We start from the raw sequence: 19,785 nt of genomic DNA on the forward strand, positions 1-19,785 counted from the left end.
AGAAGAATGAAAGAGTGACTCATGAGGTAGGAGAAAAACAAGGATAATGGTAATCATGGAAGCCAACTATGTTTCAAAGAGGAAAGAATGATCAACTGTGCTGGCCACTGCAGATTGGTAAAATACAATAAGGACTAATATTTAACCATCACGATTTACAATACAGAAGTCATTGATGACTTGACAAAAGCACTCTTAGTAGATAAAAGTACTTTTTTCAGTGACAAAAGCCTGACTGAACAAGGCTTAGGAGATCATTGGAAGAACAAGCGTAGGTTACATCTCAGGGAAGTTTTTTTACAAAGAGAAGAAAAGAAATTGGACAGTAGTTGATAAGAGAAGGAAGGCCAAGAGAATCTTTTGGCTTTTGTTTGTTTGATATGGGATAATTTTATATGTTATATGCTGATGGGAATGAACCAATAAGAAAACAAAAAGTTGACAATGTAAGAGAGAAAAAAGGCAAGAAGCGATGGAAACAAGTGTTTAAGTTGAAAGGTTAGCTATAGGAAGGAACATGGATAGGTCATCCATGATGGCAGTGGAGAAGGCAGAATATCTGGTGTGTGAGCAGAGATAGTGGTAGGAATCTGTGCAAGTTCTCTTCTTGGCTGCCTGAGTTTTCAAAACCTAGAATACCCACATTATCTCTTGTGTGAAGAGAGGTGAATTTTGTAAAGAGAATGATTGATAGAAGAGAAAGTAATGTTTTACCTGCTTAGAATCATACTTCTACTACCCTTACCTAGATTCTTATCACCTTAAGACTGGATTATTACCATGGTCTCCTATCCTGCCCATCTCTAATTTCTCTCTACTCAGTTGCCTAGGCATCAGCAAAATTATTTTCTCAAAGCACTACCTTTACATAAATTACCATCAACCATCTTATTGTTTAGAAAATAAAAGCATTATACAATCTGCCCAAAGCTATTTCTTGTCCTTTACTCTAAGCTTCTCTATATCATTATCATAATGATATAAGCCACTATTCTATTAGGCACAAGATCTGGAATGCTAGAGAAATCAGCTGTTATTCTAACCAAGTATAGTGTATCTAAAGCCAATTACATTCCTTTTTCCATGTCTTGTTTACACCATTACACCCTTAAAAAACCTTTTTCTTACATGAGGCTGAAGGTATGGCTCAGTGGTAAAGCACTTGCCTGGTCTGCATGAGGACTTAGGTTTGATCTCAGCACTGCAAAAGAAAAATGTTGTAAACCTAAATGCTACCCTTTTCAAAGTCTAACCTAAGATTTCCCTTCACTGTAGAAACATTCCAGTTTTCAGTGCTCTCTTTCTACTCTGAACTCCAGTAATTTTTAACCTGTATAGTAGTTAGTTGGTCTTTATCCTACATATGGATAGTTCTTACATTGATCTTACATTGCTAATGGATAGCTTGTACAAATTGACTTGAGAATTCTTTGGTGACCATAATTCTAGCATATAGACCAATATCTTGTCCAGAGTAGTTGTTAAATAGGGTTTGGATGAGATGTGTTTTGATATTAATGAGTAGGGTAACTGAACTCCTGAGAAAGAAAAAAAAATTGGCAAATGCAGACATAGGATGTGTTTGTTCAGGATGGGGAAAAGGAGGAAATGAGAGAAATTCTGTAGTGTGAAACCCAAAGGCAGCTACATTTTTAAAGGAAGGTTTACACATTTACAATAGGTATAAAAAGCAGAACAGAGCTAGTAGAAGAATTATGGAATAGTAGCTCTGAGCAGAAAGATAGTTTTCATAAAGAAAGAATCAGAAACTAAAGTAGTTTAAATAAATAAGAAGATCAAGCTTCACAGTTTACATACCAATTTTCAGCCAACTTATCAGTTTTCGTAACAGTCCTAGAGAAGGGTATTATTTTTATTGTGCAAATGACAAATGAAAACTCAAAGAAATTAGGCACTTATTAAGCCACAGAGCCAATATTCAAACTCAATCTAAGAGTACCAGAGCTGCTAGGATTCTTTTCCTAAAGAATTATGCAAGTAAAAAACAGGGTTGCAAGTATTTATTATATCTAGAGTAATTTTTATGGTTATAAACTAAAAGCATTCACAAAAATTTAAAGCATTTTGTTCAATCTGATTAAAAAGATATTTCCAATTAAGATACCTATTTACTTGCATAATATAGCATTTTAAACCTGGGATTTCTTCTAGAAATTAGTGTTTTGCTATGCTTACTTTTTTTCTGTTATTTAAGCAGAAATCTATTATTTCATTATGTTTTGTTTATCTTAGCCTGCGTTACAAAGAAAGAGAAATAAAGCAATTCCAAGCTTGGTTTAGAAAATGTGAGGCAAAACAAACAGTAGAGACTCTGTAACTAACTGATGAATTCTATTAAATGTCTTTCAAAAAGGGAAAGAGGTAGAAGTCTAGGAGACAGAAACATATGAATTACCTCTAGAGCAAACTGGGCAGCTAAATTTAGGAGCATAGTATGTGAACCTCTATCTTCAAGTAGATCATTATCTTCTGGTTTTTTAGCTGTTAATAAACTCTCTAAAGTAGTGATTGCCTGAAGAGCTGAAAAACAAGGAAACAATAAAATTGAGATATTCTTATCAAAGTTAATACTCATGTAGAGTTAATTGTATCACAACAGATTTGGAACTTATTTTAGAGCATTAATATCTTTATAATATTAATTAAGATTCACAAAATCATATGAGTTGGTTAACTGTCAAGGAAGATTTGAATATAATAAAAAATGCTCAACTGAACAATTGTGCTTCTGTGAATTTATCCTATGAATGTATTTGCAAGAGTAAACATACACATCCAGGGGTTGGGGTTGTGGCTCAGTGGTAGAGTGCTCGCCTAGCATGCACAAGGCACTGGGTTCGATCCTCAGCACCACATAAGTGTAGAAATAAAGATATTGTGTCCACCTAAAACTACAAAATAAATATTAAAAAAAAAACATACACGCCCAAGGATTCTCATCAAGTATTGCTTGTAAGAGTAAAATATGAGGCTAGGGTATAGTGGTGCATTGTTTCTCTGGGTTCAATAACCACTATTCAAAAAAACTAGAGTAAAATATGACCTAAATTTCATTAATAATGGAGAGCCTAAATACATTTCAGTATATACATAAAATGAAATATACAGAAAAAAGTTAAAATTTGAATGGATGTATTATATTTTATTATGTCTTAAAAGTAAACCAATACAAGTTAAATATGTGCACTATAGACCTTAAGTAACAAGTGGAAAAACAAAGAACCAGGAATGGTGGTGCACATAAGTAATCCCAGTGACTTGGAAGGCCGAGACAGGAGGATCACAAGTTTGAGGCCAGCCTCAGCAATTTAGTGATGCCCTGGGCCACTTAGTGAGACCCTGTCTCAAAATAAAAAATTAAAATGTCTTGGGGATGTTTCTTAGTGATATAGTGCCCCTGGGTTCAATCCCTAGTACCAAAAAAAACACAACCAAGTATCATAGCTAACAGGCCAAAAAGGAGATAGATGTAATTACTGTACAGCCAGAGGAAGGAGAAGTTGTGTTCCATTTGTGTACAATATGTCAAAATGAATTCTACTGTTAAATAAATAAATATTCATAAAAATTTCACTAATCCAAAAGAAGTCAGAAAAAAGGAAAATGTCAAATAACAACAGATAAAACAAATAGGAGAGAACTGGATGCTAAATTTTAATCTAATCATATTGACAATCGTGTTACATATAAATGATTTTGTAACCCAATTGAAAGATGGAGATGGTCAGATCAGATTAAAATAAAACTCTTAAATATATGCTACCTACAAGAAACATAAAGACAACATTTGCTGAAAGGAAAGCACAGGCAGCAGTGCAGTGGTGCACACTTGTAATCCCAGTGACTTGGGCAGCTGGGGAAGGAGGACCACAAGTTTGAGGTCAGCCTCATTAATTTTAGCAAGACCCTATCTAAAAATAAAAAGTTGTAATTATACTGGGTTCAATCCCTAGTACCAATAAGAAAACAAACAATATGGGATAATTCATGCTATAGTAAAGACAATCAAAAGAAAGTTGGAGTATCTAATATCAGAAAAAGTAGATATCCAAGAAAGAAATAACCAGTGAAAGAAGGTTATTTCAAGATGATAAAAGAAACCATTCATGATGAGCACCTAAAGTTAAATATTTATGTACCAAATAACAAAATATCAGAATATAAGAAGCAAAATCTATGGAACTGCAAGGAGAAATTAACAAATCCACATTTATAATCAAAGATTTCAATACCTTCTCTTAATAATTGGTAGAACAAGTAAACAGAAAATCAGCAATCAAGTTGACCTGGCTGACATTTTTATAATACTTAACCAAAAACCAACCAGTGCCAATTTTTTTCCAGTGCCAATTTTTTCCAACTTGCCAAGAAAGACAATATGCTGGGCCACAGAACAAGTCACAATATATTTCAAAGAATTTAAGTCATATAAGGTTTGATCTTTTACTATAATGGAATTAAATTGAAAATCAATAACACTCTCAAGAAAATCTGAAAATATTTGGAAAATAAATATTTCTAAATAATCCCATGTGATTTAAAAAGGAATCAAAAGTTAATATGGAAAATATTTTACCTGAGTTAAAATAAAAACACATAAAACTTGCAGATTGTCATTAAAATGGTAATTAGAAGATGATTTATTATCATTATTCACAGAAAACATGATTGTTTATATTAAAAATCTAATGGAATTCACAAGAAAGCTATTGAAACTAACTAACGAGTCTATAAAAATTGTAAGATATGAGGCTGGGGTTGTGGTTCAGTGGTAGAGCACTTGCCTGGTATGTGTAAGGCACTGGGTTTGATCCTCAGTACCACATAAAAATAAATAAAGATATGGTGCCCATCTACAACTAAAAAAATATTTTTTAAAAAAGTTATACAAGGTCAATACAAAAAACATTTGCATGTCTATATATTAACAGTAAGAAGTCAGAAATTGAAGTTTTCAAAAAAGTCATTTAAAATAGAATAAAACATGGTATACTTAGGTATAAATCTGACAAAAAGATGCCCAAGATTGTACACTTAAAAGCAGAAAAAATTATTTCAAGAAATTAAGAAAGACCTAAATAAATGGAGGCAATTGTTTAAACAATTCAATAACTAAGTGCAAACAAATGAATTTCAATCCATACCTGGAATCAAATACTTGTTCATGAGTTGAAAGACTCAATAATGTTAAGATGTTGAGCTGGAAGTATGGCTCAGTGGTAGAGCATTTGGCTAGCACTCATGAAACCCTGGGTTTGATTCTCAGCATTGCAATAATAATAATAAGTCTGATCTATAATTCAACATAATCCCAATAAAAATTCACTTGTGCCGGGTGAGGTGGTACAGACCTATAATCCAATGACTAGGGAGGCTGAGGCAGGAAGATCATAAGTTTGAGGGCAGCCTCAGCAACTTAGTGAAGCCCTAAGCAACTTAGACCTTGTCACAAAGTAAAAAATAAAAAGGGCTGGGGATGTTGCTCAGTGATTAAGCACCCCTGGATTCTATCCCCAGTACCAAAAAATTCACTTGTGTAAAAATTGGAAAACTTATATTGAAATACAAAAGACTTGAAACAGTCAAAACAATTTGAGAGAGAACAAAGTTGGAGGACTAATACTCCATAATTCTATATTTATTACGTAGCTACAATAACTAAGACAGAGTAGGAATGATGTAAAGTCATTTAATAAATGATGTCTTTATTTTATACAACAAAAGAAAGAATTCAGAAAGAGATCCATACAATGGCAATTCAATTAAGGAAACATTGCTTTTTTAAAAAATTATGCTGGAACAATTCAATAATTAAGTGTAAAAAAATGAACTTCAATCCATACCTGGAATCAAATACAAATATTAACTCAAAATGGATCACAGCCCTAAAAATAAAAACCCTAAAACAAAATGTTGAAGAAAACATAGAAAATATTTTTGTGACCTTGGATTAAGCAAAGATTTCTTAGCTACAGCATCAAAAGGACAATCCATAGAAGAAGAGAAAAGATAAATTAGACATTGTCAAACTTGCCAATTTCTTCTCATAAAAGAAAATATGCAGAAAGAAAAAAAGAAAAAAATTGCAAAATACACAACTGATAATGAACTTGTGTACACCAGATATCAGTGAGATGGTGGCATACGAATTGTTAGTACTTACTGCTCACAAAATACATGAATTTGAACAACTATGTATGTATGAATATACTTTCACAAGAGCTAAGGAAACCAAATAAGAGATCAGACCACCTGGGTGAAGCATAAAAATAAGGTGCACTGAGGAGAATAAAAGAATAGTTTTTAATTACCCTTATCACCCCTCCTCCAACCCCAGGCCAAACAACAGAGAGAGAAACCCTCTGCTTGAGGGAAAGAGAAAGAAGAGAGTGCAGACTCCAACACTGGGGCACCAGTAATACTTAGCACCAGAGAGAGCCCCATACCTCCAGATTCCAAGCTGTATTCCATGTTCCTAGGTTCCAGATCTGTCCAAAGGACTTGGTCTTTAGGACTGTTCCATAGGCAGGAGCCCCTAGATGTCCAGAATAGACTCAGTGTGAGGCCAGTCTTTTTGGTCCCAGGCTTTGGGCCTGCCCTGGTACCACTACAGTCCTCACAAACTCAGGCTTTAGGCCAGTCCTATAGATTTAGTTTCTAGGTCCCCTCCTAGGACCAGGCTGGCCCCTGTTGTCCTGGGCCCTGGATTACTCCCAGGCTGGCCCTCACTGCCCCAGGCTTCAGGTCTGCCCGGCAGTAGAATAGCCCCACAGCCCCATCATTAATCCAGTACCCAGATACCCAGACTCTAGGCTGGCCCCCATGGATATAGGGTTCTAGGCCCACACAGTGTAAGGCCAGCCCTATCATTAGATTTGTACTTCTGGTCTAAAGAATCAGGCTCCAGGCCTGCCAAGTGCCAGGCTGGTCCTGTGGCCCAACCCTCCAAACCAGAACTTGTAGTATTACTTTTCAAGTTGGCCCCTGCATCCCCATATTTTAGCAGACTCGGAATCTAAGGCCATTCCAGTAGATTTCAGATTTGGGCTAGACCCCAGGGACCAAATTTCCAGGAATGATGTTGAGAGCCACAGCCAAAGGGGCCCCAGCAAACTTCCAGCTGCCAGCAAGCTTCAGACTGCCAGCTGATGATTGGCTCACAGTGGCCCCAGCAACATCTAGCTGATTGGCTCCTCTCCGGTGATGTTCATTGGGCTGTTTCCCTGCCCTTCAGACTGCCAGCTGATGATTGGCTCACAGCGGTCCCAGCAACATCTAGCTGATTGGCTCCTCCACGGAGCTGCTCATTGGGGGACTTCTTTGGCTCCGCCCATGCGACCCAGCCAATTGGCCTCAAGAGCAGGAGGAGTGTGGGAGGTTGAGAGGTTGGTGTGAGGAGAGGCTTGTGGAAGCCGGTGGTGGCAGTTGGGCTCTGAGGGTTTTTTCCCTGAGGAGCTGTTTTGTTTGGCGTTTGTAGTTCTAAAAATAAAGTTAGTTTCTTTTTGACAAGTAGCTCCTGAATTGTGCCCAGGCAGACTGCGGCAGAATGTCCTGTATAGTTAGATTACAGAACAACCTTTTCAGCTCCTGGACCCTATCTGACCCTCAGGGACCCAGTCTTCAGTCCAGCACCCATGCACCTATGCCTAGTGCAGATTCCAAAGACCCAAACTCTGGATGGGCTGACTGGTGAAAGACATTTCTAGACAAGTTAATCTGCAAATACTATAATAATTCCCTACTTCTTCAAATGTGCAGACACCAATGTGAGTCACAAATATCAAGAACAATCATAGGAACATTATATCACCCAGAAAATAAAATAAATAACCAGAAAAGGGCTCTAAGAAATGGAGAGTTGTACTATGAATGGTGGCACATACCTGTAGTCCCAGAATTCAGGAGGCTAAAGTAGGAGGATCACTCAAACCCAAGAGTTGGAGACCAGTCTTGGTAAAATAATAAGACCACATTTCAAAAAGATGGATATTTGTTGACTGCCTAACAAATAATTCAAAATAATGGTTTTAAAGGAAGTTTAGTAAACTTCAAGATAATAGAGAAATAAAAAATCAAAATTGGGAAAAATGGAGGATGCAAATAAGAAATATTCTGAGTCTCTTATTCTTCCACATGAACTTTAGAACTGTTTTTTTTTCTTTTGGTTCTGGGGATTGAACCTGGGGCATTTTACACTGAGCTACATCCCAGCCCTAATATATATATATATATTTTTTTTTTTTGAGACCGGGTCTTGCTAAGTTGTTTAGGGCCCTAATAAATTGCTGAGGCTGGCTTTGAACTTGCAATCCTCCTATCTCAGCCTCCCAAGCTACTGGGATTACAGGCATGTGCCACTCTACCTGGCTAGATTGATTTTTCTAGTTCTGTGAAGAGTGTCACTGGTGTTAAAAAAAACTGAGAGCTGAAAAATGCAATAAAGAGCATAAAATGGGCAAGTAGAAGAAAGATTATATAAACTTAAAAGACAGGTTATTTAATAACAGGTAGTCAGAGGAGAAAGAAAAAGGAATGGAAAGGAATAAAAAAAAGCTTGTGGGGCTTTCAGGACATCATCAAAAGAACAAGTATTCACATATAGCAGTAGATGTTAAAGTGATAACAGAGTTAGAAAACTTATTTAAAGAAATAGTCCCAGAAAACTCAATAAATCTTAGTAATTATATAAATATCCAGGTAGAAAAGGTAAGAGATCTAGCCAGGAGTAGGTATACACAACTGTAATCCCAGCAACTTGGGAGGATTAGGCAGAAGAATTTCAAGTTAGAGGCCAGCTTCAGCAACTTAGTGAGGCTCTAAACAACTTAATGAGACCCTGTCTCAAAATATAAAAAATAAAAAGGATTGGAGCAAGGGGTTGGGGTTGTGACTCAATGGTAGAGTACTAGCCTAGCACTGGGTTCAATCCTCAGTACTACATAAAAATAAATAAAACAAAAAGTATTTTTAAAAAATTAAAAAAAAAAACAGGGCTGGAGGCAGGGGCTTCGGAGGCTGAAGCAGGAGGATTACGAATTCAAAGCCAGCCTTAGCAATTTAGTGAAGCCCTAGGTAATTCAGTGAGACTCCAAATAAAATATAAAAAAAGGGCTTAGGATGTAGTTCAGTGGTTAGGCATCCCTGGGTTCAATCTCTGTACAAAAACAAACCAACAAACAAAAAACTAGGCTTAGTACCATGTGAGGCACTAAGAACTTAAGTTAAAATTTAGAGCATAAAATTTTCTTCATTTCAGATCCCCTCATTCCCTTTATGATGTTTATCTTTGTTATTTTCTGCCCTCATACCCAGAAACAATAGAGAATAGGGGTTAGCAGGAGATGACATAAAATGTAACTGAAATTGTGGGTATGTTAGGGAAAGAAAAGAAAAGGCAACACTTTTTATTTTTATGTTTGGTGATAGATTTTCAAATTTCTTGTTGGTTCTTTAAATGAGAGATATTAGAGCTTTTAAAAATTTTTGTTCTGCAAATTGACCAAATTATATTGTTATATTGTGTGCATGTACAAATATGTAACAAAGAATCCCACTATTGTGTATAATTATAATGCACCATTAAATGTTTTTAATTTCATGAAAAAGTAAAGTGTGACCATCATGTGAATCTTTTTTAAAATGTCAGTGTTACTTAAAAATCATCTATTATTAAATTGCCTTTGGTGCAAGATTAGGATACATACTCCATGAAAAATATGTCAAAAGTGAATAGTCAAAATTGACGTACATTTCTTTGTGACAGTTTAGTGAACATTATTTTGTGGTCTGAAAAAAAAAGTTAACACATTAGTTGTTATCGATTTGTACACTATAGTCAAAATATTACACTTGAGTAAATTTATTATAGTGTTGAGAAATATAGACTTACAAAATTTAATCTACTGTGTCTGAAGATTCTGTGCCCTATCACTGGCTTCATCATCTGACACTCCATCCTCAGAATCACTCATATGAGATGTGTTAACCATTAGTTACGCAGTACTCTAAACCAACCATGCAACTTGGCTTATGGAAACATACTGACAATGCATGTGCTCTGAGAATACTAGACTTATAACTTATAGTGCATGAAAACACAAATGCTTATCCCTATGCCAATGGTGAGTACATTGCTGCTCTGTTTACCATTTATGTGGCCTGACAAACAGAATTATATCATATGATGATTACACGATGAAAAGTTAGTTATACAGGGTGTGATGATTAGGTGATAGTTATGTGGCAAAATGTGTTAAGACTACAACAAGACATAAACAGTCAAAAATCAAATTTCAGAGAGGATCCTGAAAGCAGCAACAGAAAAGAAGCACATAAGAAGCACATATATAAGGGAGTGTCAATAAGGCTATCGGTATCTTCTTAGAAGAAACCTTACAGGCAAGGAAAGAGTGAGAACAAAAGTACAGATGTAGGGCTGGGGTTGTAGCTCACTGGTAGAGCACTTGCCTAGCACATGTGAGGCATTGGTTCGATCCTCAGCACCACATAAATAAATAAATAAATAAATAAAGGTATATGTCCATATACAAAAAATAAATAAATAAATAAATAAATAAATAAAGTACAGATAAAGAAAAAAGGCTACCAAACAGGAATACTTTTTCTAACACAGCTCCCCTTGAGAAATGAAGGGAAGATAAAAACTTGCCTAGACAAACAAAAGCTAAAGGAGTTCATCAACACCAGACCTGTCTTACTAGAAATGCTGAAGGGAATTTTTTAAGCTGAAGGAAAAAAGTACTGATTAGTAACACAAAATCATATCAAAGAAAAAAACTTACTAGCAAAAGTAAGTACGAAATCAAACTCAGAATACTCTTAGGGTGGGGCTGGGGCTGTAGCTCAGGGGTAGAGTACTCGTCTAGGATGTGCAAGGCCCTGGGTTTGATCCTCAGCACCACATAAAAATAAATAAAATAAAGGTAATGTGTCCAACTACAACTAAAAAATAAATATTAAAAAAAAGAACACTCTTAGTTATGCATCTCACTTGTATCTTTAATATGAAGGTTAAAAAGAAATTCATTTAAGTAATAATAGAAACAATATTTTAGAGGATACACAGTACAAAAAGATAAAAGTTATGATGTTCAAAACAAAAAATTTATGAGCAGAACAGGTAGAAAAAGTATATCAATTTTTAAAAACACAATCATTTAATGCAACTCATTATCAGCTTAAAATAAACCTCATGACAGCCACAAAGACAAACTCTATAATTAATAAACAAAGAATAAAAAGTAATGAGAGAATACTGCCACAGAATATAACCTAATCCCAAGGGAAGCTAGGAAGATAGGAAAAAAACAAAAAGGAATTAAAGAAATGGTAGTATTAAATCCTTACATATCAAAAATTATCTTGCTTCTAGATGGAAAACGGGGGGGGGGGTGTCCCATAAATAGAAGAGAGATCAATGGAGGAGGGGAATGGAATTGAGAGGGAGGGAGAAAGGACAGGAAAATGACAGAATGGTGGTGTGAAACTGACCAAACTATCTTGTGTACAAATATAAATATACAACAGTGAATTTTACCTTCATGTACATCTATAATACACTAATAAAAAAAAACTATAAGTAGAAGGAAGATCAGCAAAGTTGGGGATGGAGAATGGGGGAGGGAGGAGAAAGGGGAAGTATTGGAGACTAAAGTGGAACAAATTATATTCCACGTATGTATGATTATGTCAAAATGAACCCCAATATTATGTATAATTATAATGCACTAATCAAGACATAAGTGAAAAGAGTCAAAATGTGCCCTGAAAACCTTCATTCTCTGAGGACAATTCTTGGCTGATACAGGTTTTTACTCTAATTTTCTTCCCCCACAGTTTTTAAAGCTTTTGGAATAGGTTAGTTCAAATGACAGAAAGCACAAAAAACATACAGTGACAAGACTTTTCCCACAATTCTTGTCCCACATCTGCCCACTTCAGATTCCCTCCATAGATATTCAGTGTTCTTTAACTTCTGCATGACCTTCCATGGTTTCTTTTTGCATTATTGTATTATTTTTCATAGGAAAGACAGAACATATATTTAATTCCATTATTTCAAAAATAATGTGGTTTTCTGTTATAGATTATTTATTCTTTGAGGATTTTCAATTCTTTGCATTATTAAATATAACTCATAAATAATATTTATACCTCTGTCAGAGTTGCTTTCCAAGACTGCAATCTTGAACATATAAAATTGAGTGAAAACATTTGTAGGATCCCATCTTTCAGCTTCCATCACTGCCTCTTTGGCCTGAAATAAAGAAACATTGGATCTATTTTATAAAACCAATAAGGAAGTCCTTATCATATTTTACAAGTATCATTAGAACATTTAAAATGTCTAAGGAATACTCACAATGAAAAGATAGGAACTGCTCTCTTAAAAATGCTAAAGAAACAATGAATTCTGCTTCTGGAAATAGAGTGAGTTGGCCATGTCAGACCAACCCTCCTTTTAAAAACAACCAAAAATGTTGGATAACATATTTAAAATTATTTTTCAGAAATATACAAAAAACTGACAAGATAGTAAAGGAATTACCGAGCAAAGAAAAACTAAGGAAAAGTGAGGTCCCTCAGAAGTAAACAGAGAAGTGAACCCACTTTTATCTGGTAGGCATTTGCAAATCTAGGCAAATGTTCTGTAGCTTTGATGGATCTCATTAAGGTAGGAAGTAGACATCAAGACTCGTGATCATACTCTTAGACTAGGCTAAATCAGAAGTAAACTTGTTCCCAATCATATCCACCCCCAGGGGGGACTACAAAGAAGTTTACCTTGGTGCTGAATAGGAGGCGGTTCAGAACATAGGGGGAAATAATCTCTAGGTGTAACATAAGTATATTCATTTATTGATAGCCCCAAACTACATTACACAGAGGGTTAAAACATCTAAAGGTGCATATTTAGGCTGGTCCCAAACCTACGGCTTTGGGCATGCTGTGCAAGCACTTTACCTCTGATCTATACCCCCAACCAATTTAATATTATTGAGCACTACAATGAAATGAGCTGGGCTGGGGTTGTGGCTCAGTGGCAGAGCACTTGCCTGGCATGTGTGAAACCCTGGGTTCAATCCTCAGCATCACATATAAATAAATAAAACAAAAGATCCATTGACAACTAAAATTTTTTAAAATAGAATTAATTAATTAATTAAAGGTATTTATAAATGCTTCCCATATTTTACAAAAATATTTTAAAAAGAAGAAATGAGCTATTATAACATGAAAAGACAATAAGAATCTTAAATGAATACATTAAATACTGTCAAGAGAAAGAAACCAATCTGAAAAGGCTTCATACTATATGATTCCAATTATGTAATACTCTGGAAAAGGCTAAACTACATGGATACTTAAAAAAAAATCAGTTGTTTTCAGGAGGTCAGTAGGAGGGAAAAATGAATGAATAAGTGAAGTACAAGAGATTGAAACTATTCTGCATGATAACAAATATGTCAAATGTGTCGAAAGGACTCTGTACTTCTCACTCAAGTTTTCTGTAAACCTAAAACAACTCTAAAAGTAAACATCAATTTAAAAAACTCAATAGCAAGAAAGGAGAGGAAAAGAGACAGAAATGACAAATAGAAGAATTAAATTAAGTGCTGGGGTTGTGGCTCAGTGCTAGAGTGTTTGCCTAGCAAGTGTGAGGCACTGGATTCAATCCCCAGCACCACATAAACAAATTAAATAAGCAAAATAAAGGTATAAAGGTATTGTGTGCATCTACAACTAAAAAATACTTTTCAAAAAAAGTATTAAATTAAGAAGTGGACAAAAATTAATTATATCAATATATTAAATTTTTTAAAATTAAATGTCCAGTGGAAAAACAAAAATTCTCAAACTGGATTAAAAAATCGAAATATTAGATATTAAAAATATCTAACTATTTTCTGTTTATAAATAGCATGTCTAATATATAATGGTACAGAAAAAATCCAAATGGGTTCAAAGTAAAAGGATTAAAGTAGATATACTGAGAAAATATTAACCAAAGAAAGCACGCACATGCACACACATATTTTTGCAGTGCTGGATTTGTGCATACTAGGCAAGCACTCTAACACTGAGCTACATCTTCAGCTTTAATGTGGACATAGTAATGTCAGATAAAAATGACTTTAAGGCAAAAATATAAGATATAAAAAGGCTCACTTTATGCCAATAAAACTTCAACAAATAGAAATATATTACAATTCTAATTTTGTATACACATAGAGCCTCTAATACATAAAGCAAAAACTATCAAATTAGATGATGAAATAGGCAAACTTATAATCTTTATAGGACATTTTAATACCTCATCTCAGTGATTGACAAAGTATGCAAAATATAAGTTTGAGTACAGAATATTAAAATAAAATAAACATGAGGCTGGGGTTGTGGCTCAGAGGTAGAGTACAATCCTCAGCACCACATAAAAATAATTAAAATAAAATAAGTATTGTGTCCAACTACAACTAAAAAATAAACATTTAAGAAAAATAAACAACAAACTGAATGTAAATTTATATGTGTGTGAATTTACATGTATGTACACACATCCCCCAAAACTGCAGAAAATACATTTCTTTTAAACATATGCAGATTATTTATGAAAATTGACCATATATCTTTCTACAAAGCATATCTCAACCTATTTCAAAGTCTGAAATCAATTATAATGCAATTAAGCTAGAAATCAATTACTAAAAGCAATTACTAAATTGATGCCAAGAAAATCCTTGCATGTTTCAAAATTCAGAAATAAGATTTTTACATAATTAACAGGTCAAAGAAAATTATAAGGGAAATTGGAAAATATTTTGAATTGTATAATATAATTTTAATTGTATAATAAAATACTGAAGAATGAATAGGAGATATACTATGTATGCATGTGTGTAAGAGATTTATTCTGGGAACTGGCTCACATGATTATGGAGGTTGAGAAATCCCACAATATGCTATGTGCAAGCTAGAGTACCAGGAAAGCCAGTGGTATAATTAAGTTGGAGTCCATAGGCCTGAGAACTGAGTTCCTATGTCTGAGGGGTGGAAAAGATGGAGAAAGCAAATTCCTCCTTCTTTCATCTTTTTGTTCTCTGAACCTTGAATGAATTGGGTGATGTCCATCACATTGATAAGGGTGAATCTTCTTTACATAGTCTGATTTAAAAGCTAATCTCTACTAGAAACACACTCACAGACACATACAGAAATAATGTTTTTACCAGCTATCTGAGCATTGTTAATCCAGTCAAGTTGACACATAAAATTATCCATTACACAATATATTAAAATTTGTGGACTAGGCATGACAGATATCCAGGGAGGTTGGTAACATAGTAATTCTTTTCTTGACAGTGGTTATATAGGTTTGTTCACTTTCTGATAATTCAACAGGCTTTATACCGACAATATGTGTACTGTTTTACTCTGTAGAAGCTATATATAAATAAAAAATTACTTAAAATATTTTGGCTATAGCTAAAGCAACAATTTTAAGAAAATGTATTAAATGTTACATGGTAAATATTTTTTAAGGTTATAAATTTAAAAGCTAAAAGTTATCTTGAGAAATTATAAAAAAAACTGCAAATTAAATCTAAAGAATGTATACAAAAGAAAACAATAAAGATACTAAGAGAAGTTGCTGAAATATAAAGCAAACATACATAGAAAGGACCCACAAAGCCAAAACCTTGTTCTTACAAAAAAAAAAAAAGCTGGAAAAATCTCTGGTAACACAAGCAAGGAATAAAAAAGAGAGAAGGGAAATTAAAGATATTAAGAGGGTATCTGAACAACTTTATGCCAATGAAGTTGAAAATTTAGACAACATAAATACAATCCTAGAAAATATAATTTACTAAGCTGAATAAACAAGAACTAGAAATATCTGAATAGTCCTGTAACTAATAATCTATGCTCGGTCACATCAGTGCACTAGTTCAAGTAAAACTGAATCCAATTCTTCTGATGACCTCCACAGGAATGATGGATTGCTGGATACTCTGACTAACCCTTTCCCTCCCCAGGGAGAAGTGAGGAACTAAGGTTATTTTGTCTATTTGCTTTATTCTGAACCAAGTGGGGGTAGGCATATCATAACTACAAACCAAAATCTCAATCACTTTTTGCATTCGCCCCTACTTGGCTAGATTATGACAGATCCCATCAGTACTCTGAGATAGACAAGTGAAAAGCCAATCCCTTGGGAAAAGTCATGGTGTTGAATGACCGCACCAACACTTTTCTTTCTTAGGGAGAATGAGGCAACTGGGGGTTTGTGTGCTCACTTCATGCTGAGGCAGGGGGAGGAATTTGGTATCTACAAGCCCAAGCCACCATCTCAGTACTCTCGTGGCTGAATAGATTGTGCTGGACCCTTCAAAACACTTAAGACTAAAGAGACAGATGCCAGTACTATGGGTAGCCCCAGAGACACAAAGATAGGCTCCTTCCTTCCAAGCAGAAGCTGAGAACTAGGATTTTTTTTTCAATACATTTATTTATTTATTTATTTATATGTGGTGCTGAGAATCAAATCCAGTACCTCACATATGCTAGGCAAGTGCTCTACCACTAAGCCACAACCCCAGCCCAGAACTAGGATTTTTATTTGTTCATTTTGTGTTAAAAAGGGCAGAAGAGCTATAGTGTCTACCAGTCAAAGTTGTCATCACCTTTCTCCTCCTAGCAGCTAGGCTGTGTTCATCCACTGAGAACTCTAATGCTGACAAGAAAGAAGTCATTCCTCCAGTGAATACTGGGGGAAAATTTGGGCTTCTACATGCATGGACCAACTTTTTCCCTCCTATTGCTGATGCTAGGAGTTAGAACATATCTTCCTGATCATATGGCACTGTGCCAGGGGTAGGGATTCTGGTAGAAAGGGTTTCCTGAATATCCCTATTAGCTTTGTCAAGTCTGGTTTTGCATTTTCCCAGAACACAGGAGCCTTTTCATCAGATGCTGAGTTTCTCAAAAGAGGAATTTGTCCATGAATGGTTGAATCAGTGTGTTTGTTGGGGAAAGGAGTGTTCTACTCTATCATCTTGTTGACATCACTTCCCAAACAGTTTCACATTTTAGGAGAGAAATAGTTCCAAGTTTTCCAAACTTTTCTAGACAATGCAAAAAGAAAGTGATAGTCTACAATTTATTTTATGAAGTCAACATAACCTTATAAGAAAATCCAACAAAGAAAAAATGGAAAAGAAAAATTAGAAATTAATTTTACTCATGAGAACAGATGTAAATATCCTCAACAAAACATTAACAAAACATACCAAGTAAAATAGGAAAATATTTTCCCCCCAGGAATACAAGGTTGGTATAAATCCTCCCCAAAATGAATCAATATAATTCAACATATTAAAGGAGAAAAAATCACACAATCACCTCAACAAGAGAGAGAGAAGGTGGGCAAGGAGAAGGAGAAGCAGGCAACTGTGGGTTTGTGTGCCCACTCCATGCTGAGGCAGGGGGAGGAACTTGGTATCTACAAGCCCAAGCCACTATCTCAGTACTCTCTTGGCTGAATAGATTATGCAGGACCCTTCAAAACTCTAAGACTAAAGAGACAGATGCCAGTACTATGGGCAGCTCCAGAGACACAAAGATAGGCTCTTCCTTCCAAGCAGAGAGAGAGAGGAAGAGGAGAGGGAGAGGGAGAGGGAGAAAGGGGGAGAGAGAGAAAGGGGAAGAGGAAGAAAGGGGAAGAGGGAGAAGGAGAAAGGGGGAGAGGGAGAGGGAGAAAGGGGGAGAGAGAGAGAGAAATCTCTTAAAATATGAACCATGGAGAAGGACTTCCTGAACCAGATGGGACTATATCTGTACTGGGGTAAGTAATGTCCTCCCAAAATTCATGCCAGCATGTAACCTCCAAATGGGACCCAATTTAGAAATCATTTTTGTAGATATGATCAAGATAATATGAGGTCATTTTGGTAAGATGGGCCTTAATCCAACAACTTGATATCCTCTTAAGAAGGGGAAAATTTGGACATAGAAAGAAATAAGAGAAAACTATGTGAAGACAGAAGACAAAGAAGTACACAGTCATGTCATGATAAGCAGAAATTGGAGTGATGAATCTATAAGCCAAAATAAATAAAGGATTATAGGCAAACATTAGAAATTAGGAAGAGGCAATATAGGGTCTGCCTTCAGAGCCTTCAGAGAAAGCAGGGCCTTATCAACACCTTGATCTTGGACTTGTAAGCTCCAAGAAATATAAGAGAATATATTTTTATTGTTTTAAGCCACCCAGTCTGTGGCACTTTTTTTACAGAAACCCTAGGATACTAATAAAAAACAAAAACACCCTAAAGGAAATATCATACTTACTGGTAATTTACAGTAACTTTTCCTTTTTTGTTTTTCTTTTGGTACTAGAGATTGAAACTAGGGGTGCTTGACTACTGAGCCACATCCCTAGTCCATTTTATTTTTTATTTTGAGACAAGTTCTCTCTAAGCTGCTTAGGGTTTCACTAAGTTGCTGAGGCTGGTCTTGAATTTGTGATCCTTCTGCCTCAGCCTCCCAAATTGCAGGGATTACGGATGTGCACCACCACACCTGGCAAGTTGCCTTATTTTTAAACATGGCTAAACCAAATGAAAAACAAAAATGAAAAAACAAAAAAGGATTTCTGCAAAGTTTATAATATTTTCCAAAACTCCACCTCATTATAAAAGTTAAGGAAAATAATTTCATACTAAAATGAGAAATAGTAAAGCATCAATATAAATACTCTAAAATTTCTTTTAAGAAAAAAAGAGAGTAAGCAACAGGAAAACATCCCTATAGAAAAAGAAAGCATGTCAGACAAATATGCCTACAAAACAGGTTAAATCTCTAACAAACTATTTCAAAATAAGCTAAATGACATTAAGTAAATGATACCAGATATGAAAGCTCAAAATAAATCAGAATTAGGAAAAAAACTAAGAAATAAGATGCTAAAACTAAGGAAACTATTAGAAATAAAAGAAATAATTCATATCAGAGATAAAGACTAACAAGAAAGAACTCAAAAATAAATAAAATACAGCCCAAAGTACCACAATAGATATATTTTTATTGTTTTAAGCTACCCAGTCTATGGCACTTTTTTACAGAAGGCAAATAGAAGGCAAAAAGAAAAAAATTAAAATTAAGAAGAAATGAAGATAATGTAGGTTTTACTACATCAAAGACAGACATGATGTCAGGTGCAGTGGCGTAAGCCTATAATTCCAATGGCTCAGGAGGCTGAGGCAGGAGGATCACGAGTTCAAAGCCAGTTTCAGCAAAAGCTAGGCACTAAGCAACTCAGTGAGACTCTGTCCCTAAATAAAATACAAAATAAGGCTGGGGATGTGGCTCGGTGGCCAAGTGCCCCTGAATTCAATCCCTGGTACCCCCTCCAAAAAATAAAACACAAAAAAGAAATGAAGATACCTAAAATGATCTACTGATTCAATGAATCTATATGAAAATCCCAAGGCCTTTTTTCCCCCTAAAAAAGCCAATGCTAAACTTCATGTGAAATATCAAGGGAACCAAAGTAACCAAGAACAATCTTAAAAAGAACAAAGTTTTAATACATCTGCTGTTTTAGATAGTTACAAATCCATAGTAATAAAAACAGTATATTACTGGATAAGAACAGACATATAAAGCAATGGAATATAATAAAGAACCCAGAAGTAAACCCTTATATATGGTGAAATAATTTTCAACAATGATGACCAGACCACT

The 19,785-nt window shown here is 35.0% G+C and overlaps 1 protein-coding gene across 1 annotated transcript in view; it reads right to left on the reverse strand.

Moving 5' to 3' along the window:
* Tex11 (testis expressed 11) overlaps positions 1-19,785 on the reverse strand; it is a 289,052-nt gene that overhangs the window by 88,413 nt on the left and 180,854 nt on the right. Inside the window, exons 17-18 of the mRNA XM_021719909.3 lie at positions 12,196-12,298; positions 2,417-2,541 (exon numbers count right to left, since the gene is read on the reverse strand). Of these exons, the coding sequence (XP_021575584.3) occupies positions 2,417-2,541; positions 12,196-12,298 (228 nt within the window). The remainder of the gene's footprint in view (positions 1-2,416; positions 2,542-12,195; positions 12,299-19,785) is intronic.

Source organism: Ictidomys tridecemlineatus, chromosome X, assembly GCF_052094955.1.
Source record: "Ictidomys tridecemlineatus isolate mIctTri1 chromosome X, mIctTri1.hap1, whole genome shotgun sequence".
In the NCBI taxonomy this organism is placed as follows: domain Eukaryota; kingdom Metazoa; phylum Chordata; class Mammalia; order Rodentia; family Sciuridae; genus Ictidomys; species Ictidomys tridecemlineatus.